General features: G+C 42.7%; 1 protein-coding gene across 2 annotated transcripts in view; it reads left to right on the top strand.

The window, feature by feature from the left end:
- Window positions 1–1,303: 1,303 nt before the first annotated feature.
- LOC311055088 (heparan sulfate glucosamine 3-O-sulfotransferase 6-like) overlaps window positions 1,304–27,520 on the top strand; it is a 37,189-nt gene continuing 10,972 nt past the window's right edge. For both annotated transcript variants that reach the window (XR_014601754.1, XM_084071184.1), the window contains exons 1-2: window positions 1,304–2,197; window positions 4,420–4,736. Coding sequence is in view for 1 of the 2 variants with exons in the window: in XM_084071184.1 (XP_083927310.1) it covers window positions 1,832–2,197; window positions 4,420–4,736 (683 nt within the window). In the remaining variant the exon portion in view is untranslated. The remainder of the gene's footprint in view (window positions 2,198–4,419; window positions 4,737–27,520) is intronic.

Raw genomic sequence — 27,520 nt, 5'->3', positions numbered from 1 at the left:
CATTTGAAAATAGCAGATCTACAACCTCACAATGCGATCGTGACGCATTGTGAGCTTGTAGGTCAGCTATTTAAAACATATTTTGTATACATTTTGAACTTGTTAAATGGGACATTCTACACAATGAGTATACTTTTACTCATTACTCATTTCACTCATTTTCAACATTGAACTATGTCTTTAATACGCCTTAGAGCTGTTGCTGGAAATAAGAAAAAAGTGCCTCCCCCTTCTATGTTGCCTAGAACTGGATAATTGATTGAGGTCATGTGATCAGTGACATAGCAGGGTGTACTTTTGGCTGAGTCTTCCCCTTTAAGTATATTCTGATGCTGATACTTTTGTACTTTTACTCAAGTACATTTTGAATAACAGAGTATATCTACGTTGCAGTATTGATACTTTTACTTAAGTAAAACATGTGAGTAGTTGTAAAATCCTGCAGTGATAATGTAACTGCATTTTATAGCAGCCGGACCTAACCAACAATTAGCTGAGTTGTAACCACCGGTTCCTTTCTGTAGCCATGTTGTTCTTTGCTATTTTTACTTGTCTAGTATGTTATGTTATGGTTATGTATGAATGTCTATGGATTATATATTTCTATATGTCTTTCTTTCTGTCTCTAACAATGGTTTGCCATGGTTTCAGTTTTATGTACGTATAAGTTAACTCTGTAAATGGCTTATAAGACTGAAATAAAACCATATTAATTCAATCATCAATACATCAAACAAACAAACGTAAAAGAAAGCATCCATTTCTTACATTTTTTCCATATGGCAATCGAGTTGTTTTTGTGGTATGGAAGCATTTAATATCCTGAATGTAGATGACATATACATGATATGATGCAATTTAGATATTAACTGTTAATATCAAGTCTCTCAAAGGCTAACAAGTTGTGTGACTTATAGCCTATAGTTTGCATGAATTCATCTCAAATTCATCTCAAATAATGGGACAAAAACACATTGATATATAATGTATAAAGCTATAAAGGGCAGGCCATAAATGAATGGGAATTATTTTTACTCACGGAAATGAATTATTTAACCATATATATATATATATTCCCATACAGACAGTTTTATATTCTCACGAGGTATGTTTGCCCTATAGCTTATAGAGGGAAGGGTGGAGACTAGTAAAAAAAAAAAAAAAAAAAGAGAGAGAGAGAGAGAGAGAGAGAGAGAGAGAGAGAGAGAGAGAGAGAGAGAGAGAGAGAGAGAGAAGCAGAGAGAGAAGCAGAGAGAGAGAGAGAGAATTCTTGAATGAGAGATTACACCCCACCAGCCAGCAGACAGCGAGGTGTTGAATGTATAATATCTGACTGACTTGACTTGTCTAACTGTAGGCTAAATGACCACATCATATCTCAGCAGAGAAAATAGTGAATTCATTGTCCTAATTGATTCCGCATCATGTTTCATCCTCTCTCTCATCCGAACATTGTGGGGAAACTATAATTACTACAACGATGAAGACGTTCTGACACACTGAACCAATTAACCCTTCATCATTACATTCCATCACTGCTGCTGCTGCAGGTCTGTCTCCACATGGAACGTTCCTAGTACTTTGAGGAGGAGAAACGCAACAGGTTCTCAGAAGAAGAACTAAAGGATTACAAGCTTTCTTTTGGAGGAACATCCCTGTCTGTGTGCATGGACTTCATCTCAACGTGAGGACAGAAGAACAGCATGCTGTTGTCTTCACCATCGCTGCTGCTCCTCTGCTGCCGTGCTGTCACCGTCGACCGGCTGCAGGAGTCGATCCTCCTGACCCTCCTGCACTCCGAGCAGGAGGAGATCCTCCTGGAGATCCACTCATGGGATGTAGTGGATTACTACTGTTCAAACAGTCCAGGGTGTCGCTGGTCTGCACCATGCTCCTGATCGGCACGTACTTCTTCTACTGCCTCGCCGGGCTGTGTGACTCGGCTCCCAGGACCCTGTACAGCAGCAGCAGCAGCAGCGACACGAAACCGTTAGACAGAGACTACTATGATGATGGTGGTGACCCCCCCGTGGTGGTGAATAACATCAACAACAACAACAGACGCGTGTTGTTGTTGGACAGCCTGCTGCCGCGCGCGGCGTCTTCCCCGCGTCTCCGATCAGCGCGGCAAAACGTGCGTTATTGGAACCAAACGCTCGCCGTTACGCAGCAGAGCTCCTCTTCAGCGGACACGCAGGTATATGGTTCACATGATGACGTTCATATGTGGAAAAAGTACGCAAATGTCTTCTTACTTAAGTAAAAGTATCAAGACAATACTGCAATGTAGAAGTAGCCTATAGGCTACTCGCATGTAAAAGTCCCGAATTAAAAATGTAGGCTACTTGAGTAAAAGTACAAAAGTATTGGTATCAAAAAGTACCAAAAGTAAAAGTAGGCTACTGAAATGTTTGAAAATAGCGATCTACAAGCTCACAATGCGTCGCGATGATGACGCCTTGTGAGGTTGTAGATCTGCTATTTTCAAATAGCCTATGTATAAAATGAGGCTAAAGTGGTTAATGTATGTTTTATAATGTAATAATTTATATCTGCAAAGTAACTAGTAACTATAAGTTTTCAAATAATTGTAGTGGAGTAAAAGTATTTGACTCTGAGATGTGGGGGGTTCACATGACGCTCGTCTGTCTTTGATTGATTGATTGATTGATTGATTGATTGATTGATTGATTGATTGAATAGTTTATTTAGAAAAGACATGGAAACAGTATATGGAAGTAGGCTATAATTCACAATACAAGGTCCTCTAAACTGGATTGCTCATAAAAGCACAATAATGGCTTATTTAAAATGAGATCCCGCATGCACTCAAATCATGATGACATTTAAGAAAACAGTCATGATGACATATAAGAAAACAGACATAAAACAGATTACTGCATGAAATACAAGAAATATGTAGCCTACAATATATGACAGTCATATTTTGAGGCTAGCTGTTACAAGTAAAAGTCCGGAATTAAAAATGTACTGGAGTAAAAAGTAGCCTACAAAAATATTGGCATCATAATGTACTTAAAGTAGCCTATACCAAAAGTTGAAAGTATAGCTATGCAGAATATGTCCCGTCTAAAATGTGTATTAAGGCTTTCGAAAATAGCCAAAGTTTACATATAGGCCTGAAGTGGTTAATGTAACCACGTTATGTCACGTATCGTCCATTGGAACGAAACGGTCGCCGTTACGCAGAGCGATGTGGCCGATGCGCTCTCCTCTTCAGCGGACACGCAGGTGCGGTCAGTGGTGGGAAAAAAGTACTGACATGTTTTACTTTAGTCCAGTGGTTTTCAACCTTTGTCATGCCAATTGACCCCTAAATTGATATACATTTAGCCGCGGACCCCCATCTGAAAAATCCCATTTTTTGCCACAATTGCCAGGGACCCCTAGAAGCAATGATTAGAGTTAAAAATGTTCGCTGTGAAAAATATGTATATATTCAAAGATATGCACACATTTTCAAGATAAAAAAAAATAGCAGATCTATCTTAGAGCTATTTATGAGCTTGTATATCTGCTATTTTGAGTTCCAGGTCTTAATGGGTTAATGTGTGAATTTGTCTGTTTATTGAATCATTGATAGTGGTGCTAATCATGGGCGTGGACGCGTGGTCAACTCAACAGTTCTGGCAGTCCTAGATTAGAGGGTTCCAAGTAGAGGAGGAGGGGTGGGTGTAGAGGAGGAGGGGTGGGTGGTCTCTGGTCTGTCTGTATTCAAGAGCAATAATTGAATGGTCTTTTGAATATAGTGATGGCGGGTGAGAATTGTACAACCTCGGTTGGAATGTTTAGATCCAGTCATAGGCTATATGGGAATGTGTTGCTGGGTTAATGACTGTTGATTGATTCTTGCCAGGTAGTAGGATCCACTCCCTATATAAGAGGGAGACTGTTGGGGCAGAGATTCAGTCAGACTTGGAGCAACAAGCTGTGAGCACCTAGGGGCTGTGAGCTGCCAAGGCCCGTGTGTAATGGTGTCACCATGTGTAACAGTTTCTTAAGTTCCTCTGTTGTTTTCTTTAGTTTAGTTTGCAGTCAAGTGCTTTCATTTTCCGTATGTTTGTAAAGTCGTATTTAGATTTGTTATCTAAGGCCTGCACTATGTATTAATGATGTACTGGAACTGTTGGTGGAAGATGTTTGGATAAAAATAAAACCCTACTGCATCAGTATGTTTTGTAACAACAATGTAACTAGTAACTAAAGTTTTCAAATAATTGTAGTGGGAGTAAATAGTACAATATTTGCCTCTGAGATGTAGTAGATGAGTATAGAAGTAAAAGTATAGAAAAAAGGAAACACTCCAGTAAAGTAAAACAAAAAAAAATCCTCAAAAGTGTACTCAAGTACAGTACTTGAGTAAATGTACTCAGTTACTTTACACACCACTGCACGCAGGTGGATGCAGCGGTGGCCGGTGGTGATGGTGCCGGACATCAGGCGGACCAGCAGCAGGGGTCAGAGGGCCAGCAGCAGGGGTCAGAGGGTCAGCAGCAGGGGTCAGAGGGCCAGGGACCCCCCAGCACCAGCAGCAGCATGCCCGTGGCCAACACGTTCGGGACCAAGAAGTTCCCCCAGGCCATCATCATCGGCGTGAAGAAGGGAGGGACGCGCGCTCTGCTGGAGTTCCTGAGGATCCACCCCGACGTCAGGGCCGTGGGCGCCGAGCCGCACTTCTTTGACCGCTTCTATGATAAAGGACTGGAGTGGTACAGGTATTTAAACAAGACATGACTCAGTCATGTATACACCAGCTTGCGTTCTTTTTTCTGTGTGTGTGTGTGTGTGTGTGTGTGTCGTGTATGCGGGTGCAGTACGTTAGTCCGACAGCGCATTCCTCCGACAGCGCAGCGCTCCGACGTTTCCAATACTAAACCCGAACCAAACCCGCACCCTAACCCTAACCGCACGTGGATGCCACATAGTCGGAGAAAAGGTCTGTCGGATTAACGCATGCCTCCCCGTGTATGCACGGCTTGTTTTCAAATAGACCTGGTTTCTGATTTGTCTTGCAGAATCTGGCAACACTGCTAGTGGCTCCCCATTGGCTTAGACCTGTAGCTTATTTCTCTCGCAGAATCTGGCAACACTGCTAGGCCAGAACGGTACGCTACGCAGCTCGTATGCAGAGGTGCAAAGTAACTAAGCACATTTATTCAAGTACTTTACTTACATTTTGTCCTATATATTACTCTGTGTTACGGTGATTTGAACCGACGGCAGGCGTGTATAGTAGCCATCGAGGCGAGAGGCGTGTCTAGTACCATAGCTTGGGAGGAAGAGACCGCCCGTTCAGAGTATGGGAAAGTATCCCCATTGGCTTAAAGGATAGCCAATGATTGAAAACATGTCGAGAATATGTCGAACACATGGACGACTAGTAGGTCAGTCTCTACTACCAGCTTGTAAACTGGTGAAAAAAAAAATCTTTTACGATACAGGATGGAGTGGTACAGGTATTTAAAAAAAGCTTCTATGATAAAGGAATGGAGTGGTACAGGTGACCAAATGGATCCTATATAAGGGTTCCATGTGCACACTCTCAGAGTTACAGACCTGTATGGGTCCTATTTGGGACCCCCTGACGGTCCCTGGACCTCACTTTGAGAACCAGTGTTTCATAATGTTGCCTAAACTGAAACCCCAGGGACTTTGTCATAATCATCGTTTAACAGCCGATAAGCCCTAAGTAAATAAATAGCAGATCTAGTTCACTTTGCAACATGTTCACAATAGTGTTCATTTCCGGTCGCATTAGCTATGACACGATATGACGCGACATAGAAAGATGGCGGACTTGAAATTATCTGACAAATCGGCTTCATTTACGGTCTGTAGAAACCAATGGCTTAGCTTTGTCCATTCATTTTTACAGTCTATGAGTTAGACAGGTATATGTGGGCACTGTCCCTCTGAGTGTCTTAAATACCAAACCCATTGATATTTGCTTAACCCTGTCTTCTACCCTGCGCCGTCCCAAACTGTCATAGGCAGTCGGTGTTGATTTTGACAGCAAATTATTTATTTAGTTTTAGTCATAGTCTTTTGAATAACATTCCATTTAGTTTTAGTCATATTTTAGTCATCTGAAATGTTTTCGTTTTTTTCTAGTTTCAGTCGACTAAATATCAAAAGATTTTTGTCGACTAAAACTACAGTTGATTTAGTCGACTAAAATGTATTTTGGCGGTGCCTTGATGGCCTGGGTGTGTATTGTGACAACGATGCATGGAGACAGGCTGCAGCAGGGTCAGATGAGCAGCAGTGTTGTCCCTGGATGCAGCCACTCACCTGTGGAGACCTGCTGATGGCTGCTGTCAATACGCTGCATGTATGGCTGAACTCTCTGAAATATATTCACATGTCCTCCACCACTCACAGTATAGCGGCGGTGTAAAGTAACCAAGTACATTTACTCAAGTACTGTACTTAAGTACAATTTTGAGTGGAGTGTTTCCAATGTTCTGTACTTTTACTTCTACTCCACTACATCTCAGAGGCAAATATTATACTTGTACTCCACCACAATTATTTGACAACTTTAGTTAGTTACTAGTTGATTTTGTAGATTTTAATTATTATTGCAAAACATATAGTGACCACTTCAGCTCTATATACATTTCGGCCAATTGAAAATAGCCGATCTACAAGCTTGCAACACATTGTGAGCTTGTAGATCGTCTATTTTCAAAAGAGTTTTATACATTTGAAAACTGGTGAAATGGAACTTTCTGCATAACGAGTACTTTCTACTTTTGATAATTTAAGTACATTTTGATACCAACACTTTTGTACTTTTACTCAAGTAAATTTTGAATTCCGGACTTTCACTTCACACAGCATTGATACTTTTAGCCTACTTTAGTAAAAAAAAAAGTGAGTACTTTTTCCACCACTGCAATACAGCCAATATGGCCCTTGTATACGTATACGCTCTCATGTAGATGCAGCAGCTTCTGAAGGTCTCTGGGGAGGAGGAGCTGTTTGTCATCATGGCATTCGTTCATTTAAACAGCATTTATACACTTCAGAATGACACCCTCCATTAACATTCCAATGGTGAATCCATAGCTCTGCGACGCAAGCGTGTCAAGATGTGTGGAGCTGAGCGTAGAGATACGGCCCGTTCTTCTGTTATCGTGTGCTGCTGTAGTATGTTTGAATGTGTGATGGGCTTTTGGGAATGGGGCAGTATAGCGTATAGCAGGGGTCTTGAACGTTTTCAGGCCAAGGACCCCCTAGCTGAGAGAGAGATGAAGCAGGGACGCCCCCCACTAAATACTGTATAAAATGATGTTGCAGATTTAACTTTTTTCATACATTTCATAAATGATTGGATTCATGTTAATGTGTATTTTAAGATAGTTAAACCTTAAACCCTCAATATTTAGTCAACTTGACTGTACTTGGTCTGCTCTTTTTCCCCTCTACACCGACTCTCAGAAAATAGCCGATCTACAAGCTCACAACGCCTCGCGCCGCGAGGCGTTGTGAGCTTGTACTGTAGATCTGCTATTTTCAGCTAATGGTCCCCACCACACAAAGATTTGGCGGACGCCCTGTAGTAACTCTGAGGACCCCCTAGGGGTCCCGGGCCCCCTGTTGAAGACCCCTGGCGTATAGGGCTCGTGGTTCTCAAAGTGAGGTTCAGGGAGTAAAACGAGGAACAGTTTAATAATTGTAACCCTTTATTTTATTTTATGTACAGTATGCAGGCTTTTTTCAAAATAATCTTGAAAATGTGTGGAACAATATGGAATAGTTTTGGAAAAATGTTCAACAACGCAAATCTTCTCTTTATATGGCCCACGGAGTCGTTTCATGTGGGGGTCGGGCAGCCAAATACACATCAATTTTGGGGGTCCTTGACATGTAAACGCTTGAGAAGCGCTGGCACACGTTATTACTTTGACAAAATGACGGTGGTTTAAGTTCCCATGGAGGAGGGCACATTAAATCTCCTCTGACTACCACTGCCATGTTGATAGCAGTTGATCTGAAGTGACCTGTAGCTGAGAGCAGAGCTGTAATTTGGGTGCAGTTTAAGGCCCCTTAAACCATTCAATCCGGGGACGCATCTGTGTTATTTTTAGATCGCTTCGGCTATTCAAAAATAGCAGATAAACAAGCTCACAGCGCGGCACCGAGTGCCGCGCTGTGAGCTTGTAGATCTGCTGTTTTTGAAAAATCGTGAAAATTTGTGCAAATCTTTGAATATATTTTCAAAGCGAACGTTTGTAACTGTGAAATGTCTCAACAAATGTCTTCATTTTTCGGGAAAAAACTATTGTTGCTATATCAGTGGATATCAAACGTTTTCATGTTAAGGACCGCCATAATGATATGTATTTGGCTGCAGACCCCCATCGGAAAATATTGAGTTCCAGGGACCCCCAGAAGCAAAGATTTGAGTTACAAATGTTTCCTTTAAAAATATATTTTGCACAAATGTTAAAAAAAAATAGTAAAAATAGCAAAATAATAGTTTAAGTGTTTAAACAGATGCGTTCCCGGTCTTAATGGGTTAAAGAGGGTACGGGACTGGACCAAGCTGGTCCTCCTGATCATCTCCAGATGTTCCAGCAGGCTCCTGGACAAGGTCCCAGCTGAGCATGAGAGACTTCTGAGTGGTCCACTTGTCAGACTATGTAGCGTGCGATTTGGATCCGCGCGCGTTAAAAACGGCGAGGCTTCCATCACTCTCTCCCTCCGCGGGGGAAACGGTGAGATTACTGAAGGACGTGCAGACTTCTTACAGGACCACTGATAATGTATAAAACCAGAGGTTGTGATAGCAGAAGGGAAGAGAACGTTCAGGCAGAGCAGAGCGCGAAAAACGCTCGAATGTAATTTCATCTTTTTAATGCCTCTTTTTTTTTAACCCCCCCTTAGCAACGTTTCTACTGGGAGACACATGGAAACACTTTTGCCACCGATAATTTTAGCATGCTGCTAGGTCTGCTCTCTCTCTCTCTCTCTCTCTCTCTCTCTCTCTCTCTCTCTCTCTCACACTGCTCTGATCTTGGCCTTCTTCTTCCTCTCCCTTCTGCCTGCCTGCTCTTTATTCCACCTTCCTTCCTTCACACATCTTTCTGTTCTCTCACCTTCTTTCTCTCACCACGCTCGCTCTCTCTCTCTCTCTGTCTCTCTCTCTCTCTCTGTCTCTCTCTCTCTCTCTGTCTCTCTCTCTCTCTCTCTCTCTCTCTCTCCCTCTCTCTGTGTGTCTCTCTCTCGTTCTCCCTTCCATATCCTCACACTTCTTCCTCCTCCGTGTGTTTTTTAAAGCGGTTTTAAGGATAGTGTTTATGTGGAAACGCCGTCGGCACACACTGCGTTTTCCAGGAGGCTGCAGTGTGTGTGCGCTAGTGTGGGTGTGTGTGTGTGTGTGTTGCATGTGTTCTTTTAATTGCCCCCCACCACACCCCCCTCAGTCTAGTGTTGTTAGTTAGCACCGTTAGCGCTGTAGCGCAGCAGCAGGCCTAGGTCCGCCCGGACCGGCACATGTTAGTGTTCAGTGTCTTGTTCAAGAACACTTTGACATTAACCCATCTGTGTCATTTTACATTCGAGCTAACAGTATACTGTATATTGACTCTGCTGTCGGGTGGAATTTTAATTTGAATCCTGAAAAGTAACAGTTTTGGACATATGAGCTTATTGAGCTATATGTCCAAAACTTTTCTGGATTCAAATTCGCGTCACGTTTTGAGCTTGTAGATCTGCTACTTTAGATGCTTGTGTGTGTGACTCGTGTAGTATGATCAAGAAGGGGGCGTTAATTTACGGAAAAAAATCAAAAGCTCAAAGGTTAAGCCAACCGGGAACCGTTCGATTCCACCTATCAGTGATGAGGCCGGTGCAGCGCCACTCAGACATGATGTCACCCCCAAAGGGAAGATGACACCTTTTATACAAAAAGAGAAGAAGAACTCCTCCACATAGAAGACGCCTGTCGGTGCCGTCAATGCTGTTAAGAGGCTGGAGGTGTGAGAACGGGAGGTCTGTGTCGTGTGTTGTTGTTGGGGGGGGGGGGTTTGAGGCTAACCGTACCGGGAAGCTGACGACGGCGGATTAAGAAAACAATAGCGCGGGGGGGAGCAACGCGATATTTCTCAGGGCTTCTCCTGTCACTGAGATCAGGGAAAGACGACTCTCCCCCCCCCCCCCCCCCCCCCCTGGCAAAGCGGTGAAGTCACCTGCGTGCTGTCACTGTCACCCGATATCACAACAAGAAGAGAGGAGGATCTGCTTTGCATCAAGTCGTTCGCATGTGACCCGCGGAGGGACGGGCGGGGTGGAAAGAGATGGCAGGACGGGGGGAGGATGGGGGGGGTTTGGCAGGAAATACAGAGAGAGAGAGACAGTAGAGAGAGTCAGAGAGAGAAAGAGAGAGAGCGAGAGAGAGAGAGAATCCATCCATCCGGAACCCAGTGGATCCTTCTCACCTGGGTGATCGAGAGGGGTGACGCTGGGCATGAAAAATAGAGCCCGCAGTAGTGGCACCTCTGGCTCCGTTACCAACCCGGGTTCACAGCAACACTGTCACATCTGGATGCACACGTATGCATGCATACACACACACACACACACACGCACCCGCACAGACACACACACACACACACACACACACACACACACACACACACACACACACACACACACACACACACACACACACACACACACACACACACACACGCATTTGCATGTGATGTGTGACAGGATCTATAAAGCTCTGGCGTTCCGGCCTGGTGGAAGTTGTTTAGGTCTCAGAGCTGACAGCGGTTCAGGGCTCACAGTTCAAACGTATACATGTCGTCACTGTCATGGTCAGGACGAAGAAAACTTGTATCTCCATATTTAACCCGTTAAGACCTGAGGCCGATTCTAAAAAATGTTTTCTAAATCCTAACATTTTGGAAAAAAATATAAAAACATTTTTTTCATGATGTTTCAAAAAAATAGCAGATCTACAAGCTCATGGCGCGGCACCATGAGCTTGTATATCTGAGCTTGTATATCTGAGCTTGTATATCTCAAATATCTTAATGGGTTAAAGTCCCTGGAACAACATATTTTGACGTGGACAAACCAGTTTGAGAACCACTGATATTATAAAGCTTTTTTCATATACGTTATTTAATATATTGCAATAACGTGATATGGCATAAGTGTGTGCCTGTGTTTCTTTTAATCAGTTCAGCACTATACTTTACTTTCTAAAATGTTCAAAAATGTGTAAAAAAAAAAAAAAAAAGATCTACAAGCTCACAACGCATCGCATCAAAAGTTTGCGCTTTGGAAAATGTTTCATTTTCTTTCGAAATCCATGTGGTGAAATGTTTTGTTTAGTCCACATCGCCCGTGCAGCCCTATATACACTAGAGGGTGTTCAGAAAAGTAGGCGCGGTCCCTCGCTCCCTCTCTCCCTCTCTCCCTCCCTTCCTCCCTCCCTCGCTCCCTCTCTCCCTCTCTCCCTCCCTCCCTCCATCCCGTGCCTGTTCTTGTAAATCCATTGTCTTCTGTAACAAAACGCACATCTCTGTTTTCCATCGCTTTCATCCCAGTCTTCTTTCCGAGAGAGAGGCCAGAGCCACCGGTCCGGTTTTAATTTCTGCCTCTTTTCATCCCCTCTTCCATGTCAATCCCATCTGCTCCCTCTCCATCTCTCCATCTCTCTCTCTGTCTCTCTGTCTCTCTCTGGTTTTGCATCATACACATTCGAGCCCATTATTGGAATGCGGGGGGAAAAAAGCCGCAAATAGCCGCATTCACAAGCTAGCCCCGAACAGTTTAATGATTTTCTGTGTTGTTTTTATGGCTTTAACACATTACGACCGGGAACGGCATCTGTGTGCCATGTTTAGATTCCTTTGGGGAAAATAGCAGATATACAAGCTTGTAGATCTGCTGTTTTTGAAAACTGTAAAAAATGTGTGCAAATCTTTGAATACAATTTTTTTTTTTTTAATTTAAGCGAACATTTGTAACTCAAGTCTTTGCCTCTGGGGGGATTCTACAAATGTCTTCTAAATCCTAACAGTTGTTTTGGAAAAGAACTTATGAGGCTATAATGGTCAAACTTTTTTCATGTCAAGGACCCCCAAAAATGATATGTATTTGTCCCCCTCCATCTCAAAATATTTTGTTCCCGGGACCCCTAGAAGCAAAGATTTCAGTAAAAAAAAGTACATATATATTCAAGGATTTGCAAACATTTTCACATTTTTTTCCTCCAAAGATGGCAAATCTACAAGCTCATAGCTATGAGCTTGTAGATTTGCTATTTTTTTAATGCCCCGAATGAATCTTAAAATGACACACACAGATGCGTTCCCGGTTTTAGTGGGTTAAGGGAACTTCGGGGTGATGGGTTTCATATGGAGACTTGAGAGCCACCGCAGAACGCTGAACAAACCTCAACGTTCCATGGCACGATTGTCCCTGATTGTCATGAATTTGTCACCAAACAGCGGGGCCGGTGGAATGAATGACTGGCGTGTTTGTTGTGCTTTTTTTTGTTGGTACAATGCAGGGCCTTGATGGTAATGCTAGGATGACCGTGCTTGTTACTGCTGCTTTGTAACTCAATAGTTCTTAGAATGACCGTATACACGTTTCTGTTGTTTTGTAAGCATAATGGTTCTGGCTGGAGAGGAAGGCATTGTCATCGTACAGTGTGATGTCTGTGTTGGTGGACACTACAGTAACCAAGTACTTTTACTTGAGTACTGTATTTAAAGGCATTGTATGCAACTTTGCCCAGTGTTTACACAACAAAACAATAAATACCAATCATAGAGTACAGAAGTCCTCCTGACGTCACTAGTCCATCCCCTGGGTCGTAAAGTTAATTTCTCTATGGAGAATAACATTGGGTCATCTTAGAATCGTCTCATATAAGAATATTGGTCCAAAAATAACGAAACTGTCTCGGCGATATTGTCAGGGAGGAGGTTCTGTATCGTTTATGATAGTCAGTCACTTGATACAGTCTGTTTCTGGCGAAAATTGTACTAATTCGGCGGAAATAACATTAGCGTTTTCTCACCGTCAGTTGATGCTTCAGTTCATATCCATAAGAGTCAAACCGCCGGGGTCATTTGTTTATTTTTGGAACACAGTTCTTATTTGACGCAATATTAAACACTTCTATGGGGATTCAGAATGGGGGGAGCGAACCGCGACACAGGTAGGATGTGTACATTACGTCAGACTTCGGTGCTCTATTGCCAATCATTTCCCTCGATACCAGCAGCCATCAGCCACTGGAGTAGTGTGGTGGTGTTTACCTGCAGAAACACACTGGAGTAGTGTGGTGGTGTTTACCTGCAGAAACACACTGGAGTAGTGTGGTGGTGTTTACCTGCAGAAACACACTGGAGTAGTGTGGTGGTGTTTACCTGCAGAAACACACTGGAGTAGTGTGGTGGTGTTTACCTGCAGAAACACACTGGAGTAGTGTGGTGGTGTTTACCTGCAGAAACACACTGGAGTAGTGTGGTGGTGTTTACCTGCTGAAACACACTGGAGTAGTGTGGTGGTGTTTACCTGCAGAAAGTGATGTTTTCACTGTTTGTTTTGGTTCTCCCGAAAAACATCCCGTCTAACAAAATGTTAACATATTTGGGGTCTTCAACAGGGGGTCCGGGACCCCTAGAGGGTCCCCTGAGTTACTACAGGGGGGCCGCTAAATCTTTGTATGATAGAATCCCGACGGCAGTGGCTCAGGGGTAGAGTGGCCCGGTAGAGCGGCCGGATGGCAACCGTGAGGTTCCCAGTTCGATCCCGGACTATGGCCATGGTATGTCTGATGTGTTAACAATCTCTTACAGCGCAGGCTGATTGACGTTCAGGAAGTCGAGGAAGGCAACGAACACACGTTGAATGAATATGTATGACAGCGCCGTAGATCAAAGCTGTGATTTATGATACAGATCATTAGCGCATTTTCTGTTGGAGGAAAAACTCCAGTCCGCCGCTGCTGTTCGTCAATATTTTGACAGCTTGTCAATGGGCTGACCTAATACCCCCTGACATCCAAGGCCCCGTCCCATTGGATTGCAATTAAAAGAAATCTAGCATAAATCCTTTAAAAGCAAGAAGGGCAAAGGTGGGGGGGGGGGGTGGGTGGACTATACTTTTCATTATGTCTCGTTCTTCTCCTTCATTCTCTTTATCAAGGTTATGTCAAAGAATGTTTACTTTCACACAGTGGTGGAAAGCAACTACAGTAAGTACATTTACTCAAGTACCGTACTTAAGTACAATTCTGAGGTACTTTTACTTTACTGGAGTATTTCCAAGTCCACTTTTACTTCTACACTACATCTCAGAGGCAAATATTGTACTTTTATTCCACTACAATTATTTGAAAACTTTAGTTACTAGATACTTTGCAGATATACATGTTTAAATTATAAAATATGCATTAACCACTTTAGCCCTGTTTTATACATATAGGCTATTTGAAAATAGCAGATCTACAAGCGCACAACGTGTCGAGATGCGACGCGTTGTGAGCTTATACAGTAGATCTTCTATTTTCAAACATTTTAGTACTTTTACTTTTGGTACTTTAAGTATCTGTTGATGCTAATACGTTTGTACTTTTACTCAAGTAACATTTTGAACACAGGCCTTTTACTTGTAACAGAGTATTTCTACATTGTGGTATTGATGCTTTTACTTAATATCTTTACATAATATCTTGAGTACTCCTTCCACCACTGCTTTCACAATAGAATAAGCACGGGTTAGTGATTAGCATTTTTAAAACTTGATTAGTGGCCCAGTCCAATTTAGAAAAGGTTTCTCTCTATGCCTTTATAACCAAAGTGTCTGTTGTCCCTTCTGAATCAGAACCAGAATCTACTTCGTCACATAATTGCAGGTGCAAACGAGTGGGCGAAATTCTGTTTTTGTGTGAGCGCACAACATTTACAGTTACAGAAAGAGTAGAGTAGGGAACATATTAACTAAGTCATTTAGCAATTAATCCTAATATTCTTATTCTAATTTATGTTCGGTCATAATAAATATTAATAACTGTAAAGGACAATTGGATTTGGCATGACAAATGATCCATTCTTCTCCTATCCATCGATTCTAAAACATAGGTTTATTAATTGGATTGTGTGCTTTGGGAAAAGGAAAGTAATCAGTATAATTTAAATGATCCTAAAGGTTATATGCTTCCAAGCTGCATTCAGAATCTGTTTCAAATGAAAGAAAATCAGTATGAGCTGAGCTGAGAGGTATACTTATGTTCGGAATTAGTACAGCTAGAACAAAGAGATGTACAGCACATCGGTTATGGTAAGAGAAATATGGAATAGTTGTGATAACGACCTAAAAAAGTGCAGTTATATCTATAAATTCAAGGAAATGTTTAAAGATAATATAGTAGGTAAATGTAAAAAAATATTATAAACCATAAAATGTTATTTTTTTTATAGGTGAGAAGACAAATGTTGTCTTTGTTTTCGTTTTGAGTATTGACTGATGTTTTGTTATTGTTTGTTTTTTGAATATAATAAAGGGTAGGCATTATAAGCTACGTGGCTTCAGCCTACACCTTTTTGGTCCAAGAATAGATTTTTTTTCTTTGTAAATGTCAGCTCAGCTCATAAGCGAGGGTTAACGTAGGCCCACTTCAGCTCATATAGCTCATAATTCATTGCTCAATATTGGCTTATCTCTCAGAATGTCTGTATTTTAGTTTTTTTTATCAGTATACTGCTGGTATATAGGCACGTTTCACATTCCTGCCATATCACCGACCGTGGATTCTAAACAGCAGAAATGACAAACGTGAGCTGTGACTAGTGTTCCGAGAGAGTACCAGATGGAACCAAATGGACCCTTGACCGGTCCATTTGGTTACAGAAAAGAAAACAGAAAACTATGCATTATGCAATACAAAAACAATGGTCTCCTGCTCTCTGTACTGCCTCCCCCTGGTCAGCCGGGGCGCCTGATGGAGGGGAAAGGAACTGGTTTGAATAAAGTGTTCCTTCCACACATTACGTCCTACCGGGGAACCCCCCCCCCCCCTGTCAGGTGATAAGAAGCGGCTTGCTAGCTCTCATGCATTGAATGAGCTCAGCTCTAGGCTCTCCCTAGGCTGGCAAAGGGAGTGTAGAGCCCAGGATTACACAATTGGCACTGGGTGAAAAAATGGGTTATAAAATTGTGGGATAAAAAAAACAATGGTCTTACACCTGCATTAGGCTACTAATATTCACAATCTTTTTTTCTTTTATTTTTCTTTTATTTTTATTTTTCTTCTTAATTTTCTTTTTTCTTTTCTTCCATTATGGCACCTGCCATACCTTGCAATACATCTTTTTTGTTTTTGTCGCATTCCTAAGCCAATAGTTTGATGACAATAACTTTGAGACATTATCTTTCCGCCGGTCATCAAATTATGGGCTTAGGGATGCGATAAAAGCAAAAAAAATGAATTCAAGACTTCATGGGATGTGTAATTGATAGAAAATTAAGTAATAGTTTGGGTGAACAATCCCTTTAAAATGAACACTGAGGATTTGACAATGCAAGAGGCAGATTTTCCAGAGTGGAAGGTGATTTTTTCCTGACACCTCGTTCGGTGCGTCCAACCGCCCCAAAGTCATTACCGATAAGTGCTCGTATAAGAGAGCAAGCAACGTCTGATTGGTCTAACAGACCAGGAAGTGGCTTTCTAATATGGTGTTGACTTGTGCATGTGTTATAATGGTGTTGGGCCCGCTGCGCGGGTGGGTACTTTTAGGCCAGAGTTTTGGGGGTCCAATACTCACGCCCCATATGGTGGGAATTAAGATCATTTGAGGTGCGTTGTGGTCCGGCGTAGAGAGCCTTGTAAAAGTCTTGGTGTGATTTCAGTCCTGTCGTTTTAGCGCCGTAGTGCCAGCGCTATAGCTATAGCAGGGAGGGAAGAAACCAGTGTTGCCATATGTTGTGAGAGAAACAAGCTTGTGACAGGTCTATACGAAAACAAGCCCAAAATAAGTGACTAGGTTGCATGATCATACACACACAGGGGGGTCCCCAGCAAAATGAGTAATTTAGCATCAAAATCAGTTTAACCACTTTAACAGTTCATCTGCTATTTTAAAAAAATCTTGAAAAAAACTATATATATATATATAATATGAAATATTCGGAATATTCTTTAAATACAGTGTGAATAAATACGTTTGAGAACGGATTTAAACAACATAAAGAAGGAAGCCCAAAATATGCAACTATAGGCCTTTCAAAAAAACACAACTAGGCCTACCAATATTTACAAGCACAACTTCACAGAAAAAGAAACCCAAAGTCGCTTATAATAAGCGGACATGGCAACGCCCGGAAGAACGTCTAGTGTGAAGAAGAAAAGAGAGAAAAAAATAGAAACGGCTTTCCTTCATCCAGCCAAAATTAAATGTTTGGGATTCTTGGTAGTCATGCTCGGTTGCGCTGCCATCCCCACAAAGAAAAAGCGTTAGGTTGGCCAACGCACAGAGAGGGGGTGGGTTATCCAATGGAAGCACGGGAGGAAATTATGCCCTCGAGGAAATCAAAATGCCAATCGGTTAATCGTAAATAATCATCTATTAAACGTTTTTTTTAAAATAAATTCAAGGTCTATAAATGGAAAACGATGAAGGAATCTTGGGGGTTTCTGCTACGCTACGCTATGGAACTGCAGTGAATGGTTTGGAGGCAGAACACACTCTCTGACATAATGTTTTGTTTACCAGAGTTACAGCAACATCAGTGGTACAGTTTATTACAGCTACTGCCACACTGACTGCTATGCTTCCATGTGCACGTAGTACCGTATGTTCAGCCCACACCAACCAACCCCCGGACCCCCCCGGACCCCCCCCCGGACCCCCCCCCGGACCCCCTGCAGAGCAAAGCTGCCATCTGATCAGGCATAATTGTCCACTTGAAACACTATAGTCACTAAATTAGTCACTGACCAATACATACAGGGGGCGTGCCCCAAATCTCCTGATTTGTCACTGTGTAATGTTGTCAGTTCTGCTTTAAACCCTGTACTTAGTTGACCGGTGGGGTCCCCCATGGCTCTGTTCTAGGTCGGCTATAGTATCTCCCTGTACGCCACATAGCTCTTTGCCGATTCACAAGCTCACAGTACGTCTTTTTGTGACACATTGTGAGCTTGTAGATCTGCTATTTCCACCGAATGTTCACCCCAATGTTCAGGTACCGTACGCTAAGGTTCATGTGGTTATGATCGCTATAAAGAGAGCCTCCCACACTTATGGGAATGATTGCATGTACACACGCACGCACGCACGCACGCGCACGCGCACGCGCACGCGCACACATACATACATACATACATACATACATACATACATACATACATACATACATACATACATACATACATACTCACACACGCACACGTACACACACACACACACGCACACACACACACACACACACACGCACACGCACACGCACACAGTGCAGAGTGTTTTTTACGGGAACTCAGTGCCGCAGCTCAAACCCCCTGCAGAGAAGTGACTGGAGAAGTAAAGTGTGTCATTATTCATAGATATAAAAACTCATCTGGAATGGATGGATTACACACCCGCTGGTGGTGGGAGGTACTGGTGGTCCTCCTGTGTGTGCGTGTGTGCGTGCGTGCGTGCGTGCAGAGGGTGTACATAGAGCAAACCCCATAGTGGATGAATTCACCTGCAGGCTGTTTGTGTGCGTGAGTTGCGTGTTCGGAACGGTACTCGGTATCCAGTGGCGTGCACAGACATTTTGAGGGGCAGGTGCTCAAGTAAATTATACTTTTTTTTGTTTACTTGATCTGCTCTTTTTTCCCTCTACACCTATAGCTCTTTGCCAAAAATAGCCGATCTACAAGCTCACAACGCCTCGCAGCGCGAGGCGTTGTGAGCTTGTAGATCTGCTATTTTTGGCTAAAGTTCTCCTCAGAAAAGGGATGCTAGGTTTCGAGTGGTTATGGTAAAAAGAAAAATCATAACACATAAAGATTTGGCGGACCCCCTGTAGTAACTCTGAGGACCCCCTAGGGGTCCCGGACCCCCTGTTGAAGACCCCTGCTGTAAACTGAAAAAAAAAACTTTTTTTATTTTTTTTTCAAAAGGGCACTTCTGGTCAAGAAGGCAAAGGGCAGGTGCTCCAGCACCACCTAGAGTCTATCTGTGCACGTCCCTGTCGGTATCGACCAATACGCATGGCTATATCGATATCGGGTAAGGATGTTTTTTATGGGTACGTCTCTAGTGTGAACTCACACTCGTATCCATCGGTAAACGTCATGATGGATTGGTGTATACATCTGGTATATGATGATGATGTGTGTGTAAACGTCTCCTATAGCCTCAGATCTGTGGCTCTGGTCTCTTCTCCACAGCGGGTTGGAGTGTTATTTATGAAGTTGTCTCTCCTTAGCCCATCCCCAGGCCTTCACTTATAGCCTGGCGTAGCCAGACTATATCGTGGATATGAGTCCATGGTGCCTCCATGAGGACGTTTTTTTTCCCCAAGGGGCGGGATCAAAACAATGGCCCTCGACGCAATTGGTTAGACCTACAACCAACTACCAATTACAGTCTCCCATATTTGAATCCTGGGCCCTGATTGGTCACCCACGTCTTCTGGAGCAGGAAATGGATTCTCTACGGAGCGGGGTGCCAGACCCAAATCACAGAGTGCAATTTTTTTTTTGCACTCGCAGATTCGTCTGGTCCCAGGCTAGCCTTCACTGTCGTCCTATACCAGTTACAGAGAGACAGACACAATGGAGACAGCATGGCCGAGACATGCAACCTTCCATTGTCCCGCGCCGACGATGGAAGGAATGACAACAACCCTCCACCATGTGTGTGTGTGTGTGTGTGTGTGTGTGTGTGTGTGTGTGTGTGTGTGTGTGTGTGTGTGCAGAGCGTTCTGTTTTTTTTACCACAATGATTGCCACATCGATTCCAATTTAAAAAATAGCAAAAAAAACAAACAAACAGGATTCCAATTCAAAAGTAGCAAAAATAGCCGATCTACAAGCTCAAAACGCGTTTTGAGCTTGTAGATCGGCTATTTTTGCTACTTTTGTGTGACACAGAATAACCTGACAGTAGGCTATATATTATGCAATGTGGCCCTCTGGAGTGAGTGTGGAAATATAGTGGCCCTCTGTCTCCATCATCAAAGTTGCATCACCCCTGTGCTAGCGGTTCCAGTGCTCTCTAAAAAACACAGTTGTTCAGATCACCACTACTGACATACTATAAGTAGCGTGACTGTCTGTGCGTTTCCACAATTACACGGGGGGGGGGGGGGGGGGGGGACATTCTGTAGCTTGTCTTCGTTGCACGCCATGGTGGTGGTGATGGTGCGAACGCAGCAGCGGGATGTCGATACCGCACGAAGTCTGTCCTGTTCTAAGCTGTCTTCTTCCACAACACACACACACACACACACACACACACACACACACACACACACACACACACACACACACACACACACACACACACACACACACCCCCGAGCTCACTGATCACAACAACAGTTGTGGGTTAACCCATTAATACCCCGACGAGGCCGATTCTACAATATGTCTTCTAAATCTAAACATTTTTCTGACAAACCTCTGAAAATCAGTGGTGCTCTGCATGTAAAATCACATGTTTTTGGGCCGTGGACCCCCCCCCCACCCCCCACCCCCCATCTCAACATGTTTTGTTCCAGGGACCCCCCAGAAGCAAGGATTTGAGTTACAAACGTCCGCTTTAAATACATAATATATATGTTCAATGATTTGCACAAATTTTCACGATAAAAAAACCCCCAAAACTACCAGATCTACAAGCTCATAGTGTGCCGGCACGAAGTGGCTCGCTTGTAGATCTGCTATTTTTGAATAGCCAAAGTATAAAATAATGGTTGAAGTTGTTAAAATAAAAAATAAAAAAAATCTAAAATGACGTGGATGCTTTTCCGGGTTTTAATGGGTTAATTTAATTTCACACCCGCGCCCACGGATTCCATGTTTACAAAGGAGAATGTGTGAATAATGCACACGTTCTCATCAAATATGTGATTTGTTTTATAACCCCCCCCCCCCCCACCCTTTTTAAAGTCTGAGAACAACAACATATGTTGGTGACGGTTGGAGAGAGAGGCGTAAATAAGGTAGCCTGGTATCCAGCCTGCTTCGTTTCGTTCGGCGGACTTTTTTCTCTCTCTTCGCTTCTCAGTCTGGAATGCCTCCTATCTCCAAGGGAGGCGGGACATGCCAAACGTTTCGAATCGTGCCGTGGCTTCTGATTGGTCTGTGGTGCGGGGCGGGACAAAAAAAACAGTGTGATCGTTGTGATTCGTCATTCGTTTGAGCAACATCCAATCAGCAACGACGTTGCCTAACGTAACATATGTAGTTCCAGTGTAGTTCTGCAAAACGAGTCAATGGGGTGCATTCCAGACGGAGAGAGAGAGAAAAGTCCGCCGAACGTAGCGAATCAGGCTGGATCCCTGGCTATAAATAAGGTGCTGTCGGATGGTAACCTCGTATGTGCCCAAAACCCTTCCTTTTTTATTATTATTTTAAAAGCGCCTTCTAAATTAGTAGTTCTCAGACTTTTCTGTGCCAAAGACCCCCAAATTGATATATATTTGGCCGTGGACCCCCCCCATCTGAAAATGTTTTGTACCAGGGACCCCCAGAAAAGGGGTTAAATCAATTCTAAATCATTTTTTAAAATTCACTTTAAAGCTGACGTAGCGTGTGGAAGGAACCAACCAGTTATTCCAACCAGTTCCCTTCCCCTCCATCAGGCGCCCCGGCTGTCATGGGGGAGGCGGTATAGAGACCAGGATTACTACATGTTTTTGTGAGGGTATTAACACATAAGCTGCCATGGACGCAGATCTCCTATTAGATAAAACCGTGGGCTGCCAGAGTAATCTAGGACGCAGATCTGCGTCCTAATGTTTAATTTAGTTAATAGACGATCGCGCTGTTTTATTTACATTCCGAGCTCATTTTCGCTTCCCATTCACTTCCGCTTCACCCGGAAGCAATTTCAGCGATTTCCGTTTCCGGTTTTAGCTTGAAATATGCGCTAATGCGGCCATTAGCGCATATTTTGCGTTTTTTTCACACGGTATAAAATACAAACGGATAGCTCCACTTCTATTTTCTTTGGTCCGGGTGACGATCAGTCATCGTCGTCGTGTATCACATCGTTTTAAGGCCGATCAGAGATTGTCGAAGACGTCACATCCGGTTTATGTGTTTTGACTGGGGGTGTAATTGAGGTCATAAAACCCCCCATAAAAAATAAAAAAAAGTGAAAATGAATGTCATAGAACCTTTAACCACTTTAAAGGGAGTTTGAAAAAACATTGATAATATTGCAACATAAGTATAAAAAAAAAATAAAAAAAAATGAGAAAAAAAACTGATCTAGAAGACATTTGTAAAATCCCCAGAAGCAAAGATTTGAGTTAAAAACTCCCGCTTTAAAAAAGTATATATATATATATATATATATATATATATATATATATATATATATATATATATATATATATATATATATATATATATATATATATATATTCATATATATATATGTGCAGACATTTTCACGATTTTTCAAAAAAATTGCAGATCTACAAGCTCATAGCGTGGCACTGGCAAATTGATATATATTTGGCCGTGGACCCCCCCCCCCATCTGAAAATGTTTTGTACCAGGGACCCCAAGAAAAGGGGTTAAAAAAATCAATTTTTTTTTAAAAATTCACTTTAAAGATTTTCCGAAAGTGGTTAGGAAATAGCCAATATTTGGTTAATTCTGGCAATTAGTCAGGTCGATTCCTGCCGGGGACGCTGTGGGCGCTGGGGGCGTGTGTCCTCCTCCGCGTCATCAGCGCCCATACCCTAGGTGGGGTTGGCGAAAGGGCCCACTCTGTGTGGAGTTTGCATGTTCTCCCCGTGTCTCTCAGGGTAGTTAATACCCTCACAAAAACATATAGTAATCCTGGTCACTATAACGCCTCCCCCATGACAGCCGGGGCGCCTGATGGAGGGGAAGGGAACTGGTTGGAATAACATGTTCCTTCCACACACTACATCCTACCGGGTAAACTCCCCCCTGTCAGGTGACAAGAAGGTCAGTTGGCTCTCATGCATTGAAGGAGGCATGAGCTCGGCCCTGGCCTCCCTAGGCTGGTGAGGGGAGTGTAGTGCCCAGGATCACTTAGAAATTTGGCACCGGTTGAAAAATAAGGGCTACAAAATCGTGGGATAAAAAAATATATATAAAAAAAATATTTGGTAGGAGCCACATCATCAAGATGGTGGAATGCGGCCATCTTGGATTTCAAAGATGGCCACCATGTACTAGCTATAAGCATAGACATATAAAGGTAGACGCCTCCTTCGGCTCTGAAGCGTTCGTATCTCGGGCGTGCTTCCTTGTTCCGCAGGGCTAGCCCATATAAGGCTTGGGCAAGCTGGAAACTTCTGTGTGCGTCACAGAAAGGGGCGTTCAGTAGGCCAATCAGAGGCAGGTGGGGCGGGTCTTTTCTTAAGAGGCAGCCGCGCAGCAACTAGTCAGTTAGACGCGCTGTGATTGGCCAGTAGTTAACGCGATGTGATTGATCAGTAGTCAAACAGCCCTGCGGAAGAGCCTTGTATTGAGATACCAGTCGCTACAATGAACTGCAGAGGCCAGTGAGGTATCTAGGTTTCTATATCTGTGGCTATAAGTGCCAATATCTCGGCTTCCAAGCCACTTAGGTTAATCTTGGTGTCAAGGAATGCATTTTAAGCTATTGAGAATACCACTTGATTTTTGTTTGTACCAAGATCAAATAAATATGTTCATTCTAGCAATGCATATTTACATCATTTTCATCTTTGTTAGTGGTAGGACACCTTTAAAACTGGATAACTTTGTATTTCTGTCTGCAGCATGCGGTACGTGCATACATGAAGCATTATGGTAACCTCCCACCGGATCGTTGCTCCTCTCTCTCTGTAAGCATGCAGTAACAGCCTGATTGGGTTATATTAGCCTCCAGCGTGGATAGGAATGCTCTGTGAGATCATTATGGATCATCATCATACATGTTTCACAAATGCCGGTGTGTCTTAAGTGTCTATCTGACCTACTGAAACTTTTGCCACACTGTTTACAGTAGAAAGGTTTTTCTTCAGTGTGCACACGCAGGTGTGTCTTCAGATTTTACCTCTGTGGAGACGCTGGTGTTTCTTCAGATTACCTGAGGCACTGAAACTCTTGTCACATAGTTTACAGTGGAAAGGTTTTTCTCCAGTGTGGATACGCTGGTGTGTCGTCAGATTACCTGAGACACTGAAACTCTTGTCACATAGTTTACAGTGGAAAGGTTTTTGTCCAGTGTGGATACGCTGGTGTTTCTTAAGACTATCTAAGAATCTGAAACTCTTGTCACATAGTTTACAGTGGAAAGGTTTTTCTCCAGTGTGAATACGCTGGTGTTTCTTAAGATAATCGAAGGCACTGAAACACTTGTCACATAGTTTACAGTGGAAAGGCCTTTCTCCGGTGTGGACACGCTGGTGTGTCTTCAGGGTACTTATCCGATTGAAACTCTTGTCACATAGTTTACAGAGGAAAGGTCTTTCTCCAGTGTGAATACGCTGGTGGTTCTTAAGACTATCAAAGACACTGAAACTATTGTCACATACTTTACAGTGGAAAGGTTTTTCTCCGGTGTGGACACGCTGGTGTTTCTTCAGGTGACTTATCTGATTGAAACTCTTGTCACACTGTTTACAGTGGAAAGGCTTTTCTCCAGTGTGAACACGCTGGTGTTTCCTCAGATTATCTAACACACTGCAACTCTTGTCACACTGTTTACAGTGGAAAGGCTTTTCTCCAGTGTGAATACGCTGGTGGTTCCTCAGACTACCTAAGAAACTGAAACTCTTGTCACATAGTTTACAGTGGAAAGGTTTTTCTCCGGTGTGGACACTCTGGTGTCTGTTCAGGCTACCTGAATCACTGAAACTTTTGTGACACTGTTTACAGATGTGAGTTTTCTTTCCTTTGTAAATCGTCTGATTTTTCTTTACATCTCCTGGTTGAGTTAAAACCTCGGTAAACCGTTGATGACTTTTAGGTTTTGGTGGGTCTGTGTCTCCTTGTTTCCGGCTGGTTACAGAGCTGACTATTTGCTGACGGGCCTCTGAGCAGATATGTCCATGCCTCAGCGTTTGGCGGTTGAGGTCGTCGTGGGTCGGATGAGACGTGAAGGTACACTCAGAAGAGGAGAGCTTTGTCTGGGAGGATTCGGACGCCACTCCTCCCAGTAGTGGCGGTTCATGGTCAGCGCTGCTGCTGTACATGGACTGTGATGGGAACAGAGTTGTGTTGAGGCTGGAAAATGTGCCCTCTCTATCTCCCTGTATTCTTTGTCTACCAAAGTTCTGTATTCCTTTCTCTCACAACACGTGTGGACACACCATCTTCTGGTCTAGAAGTGGAAGTCTAAAGTAACTTCACACCTCATATATCTGAGCAGAGCTTTGGTCTGACCTCACTCACAACATAATCGGTTGCCATTGTAGCTAAACCGTTACACCATGCATGCCTGGCAACACCGATGTGTGCAGGATGCCACCCCCTCCATAATTGGGCAAGAGTGATGTCATCAATATGACATCATCACCATGACGGCAGAGATCCACATCGAAGCCACGCCATGTGTTTCGCATTTTGTGTGTTTATCATCATGTACTAATTAGTCAAGTAAATGACACTTTAAGATAAGATATATTGCCAGAATGAACCAAATCTCCAAATCGTGGCAGAAATAGTCACTTGTTGATATTCCCAATAGCTTTATTGAATTCCTTGACCCCAAAAACATATATTTTGACACCAAGATTGACCTTCTAAGTGGCTTGGAAACCAAGATATTGGCACTTATAGATATTACATGGTGGCCATCTTTGAAATCCAAGATGTCCGCCTTCTGCCATCTTGATGACGTGGCTCCCCGTCCAAAATTAAACTTGTGGTGATGGAGAGCATATAGAAAAAAAAAAACATTTTCACGATTTTTCAAAAATAGCAGATCTACAAGCTCATAGCGCGGCACTCGGTGCCGCGCTATGAGCTTGTAGATCTGCTATTTTTGAATAGCCCAAAGTGTAAAATAATGCTTTTTAGCTAAAATCTAAAAATGACACAGTTCCAGGTCTTAATGGGTTAAGGTCATGATTCGATTCGATTATATATTTTTAAAACATCCTTTTTTTCTGCTTTGAGGGCTATATGATTATTAATTTAGGCTATTGTCTTGATTTGTAAAGAAAAACACATGTTTCTCAATAAGTCCCTTTTATTTGAATAATATCAAATGAGAATGAGAATAACAAAAAGGGTTTTATGCCCTTTTTATGCCCTAACAACTGTCATTTTCAGATTCTTCTTTAAGATGAGTTAACAACAACATTCTTGTGAAGCTCTATAACTAAATAAAATCTAAATACAAAGCTGAACATGTAAGAAAAAATCACACCCTGTGTGAAGGTAGCGGCGCCTTTGAATACATTATGTCATCGATATGTGTTTATAATGTGTTTATAGCCATGTGTCATGTGAAGCTTGACCAATCACTTTGTTGACGGGTCTGACCAATCAGAGCGTCGACGACAGATAAAGTTAAATTGAGGATCTAACTTTAAATAACTTACCTAGAAGGAGACTTTAGCCAAATAAAAATATATACAAAAAAAAACATGAGGAAATAAAAAATAAACCTTGACATCATAGTGATGTCATGAATAGTCCCCTTGCCTGACAAATCACAACCTTGACGGGCCTGACCAATCAGAACCTTGACGGGCCTGACCAATCAGAACCTTAACGGACTCTTGGATTCTCGATCGTCTCTATCAAACCATTCTGTCATAACGGATGACCCGAACTCAGACTTTCTATACATTCACCCTTCATCTGTTCTTGTATCTTTCTCTTTCTATTCGTCATATTAACTTTAAATAACTTACCTAGACGGAGACTTTAGCCAAATGAATAATAAGATGAAGTCATTGTCATCGTTTATATAGACATCGAATTCTATATTCATGACATCATAGTGATGTCATGAATAGTGACCAATCACAACTTTGGCGCACCTGACCAATCAGAACGTTGACGCACCTGACCAATCAGAACGTTGACGCACCTGACCAATCAGAACGTTGGCGCACCTGACCAATCAGAACGTTGACGCAAAAGCCAGGCATAGAGGGCTAATATCCGCTCTATACCTAAAGGTATAGAGCGGCTAGCGCCGCTAAAAATGATCCAAAGACAACTGTTATTTGGCAACATGTTCTTAAACATCTTAAAGTATGTTCACATTGTTTGAACAGGTAAGAGCTTCAACAAACAAGAAGTGTGAATAATAAGCTAAGCCAGGGGCTTTCAACAGTTTTT

The sequence above is a fragment of the Gymnoscopelus microlampas genome (genome assembly GCF_963454915.1).
Source record: "Gymnoscopelus microlampas genome assembly, chromosome: 11".
NCBI lineage: Eukaryota > Metazoa > Chordata > Actinopteri > Myctophiformes > Myctophidae > Gymnoscopelus > Gymnoscopelus microlampas.
The sequence above is the reverse complement of the archived record's forward strand: the minus strand, read 5'-3'. Positions and strand labels throughout refer to the sequence as shown.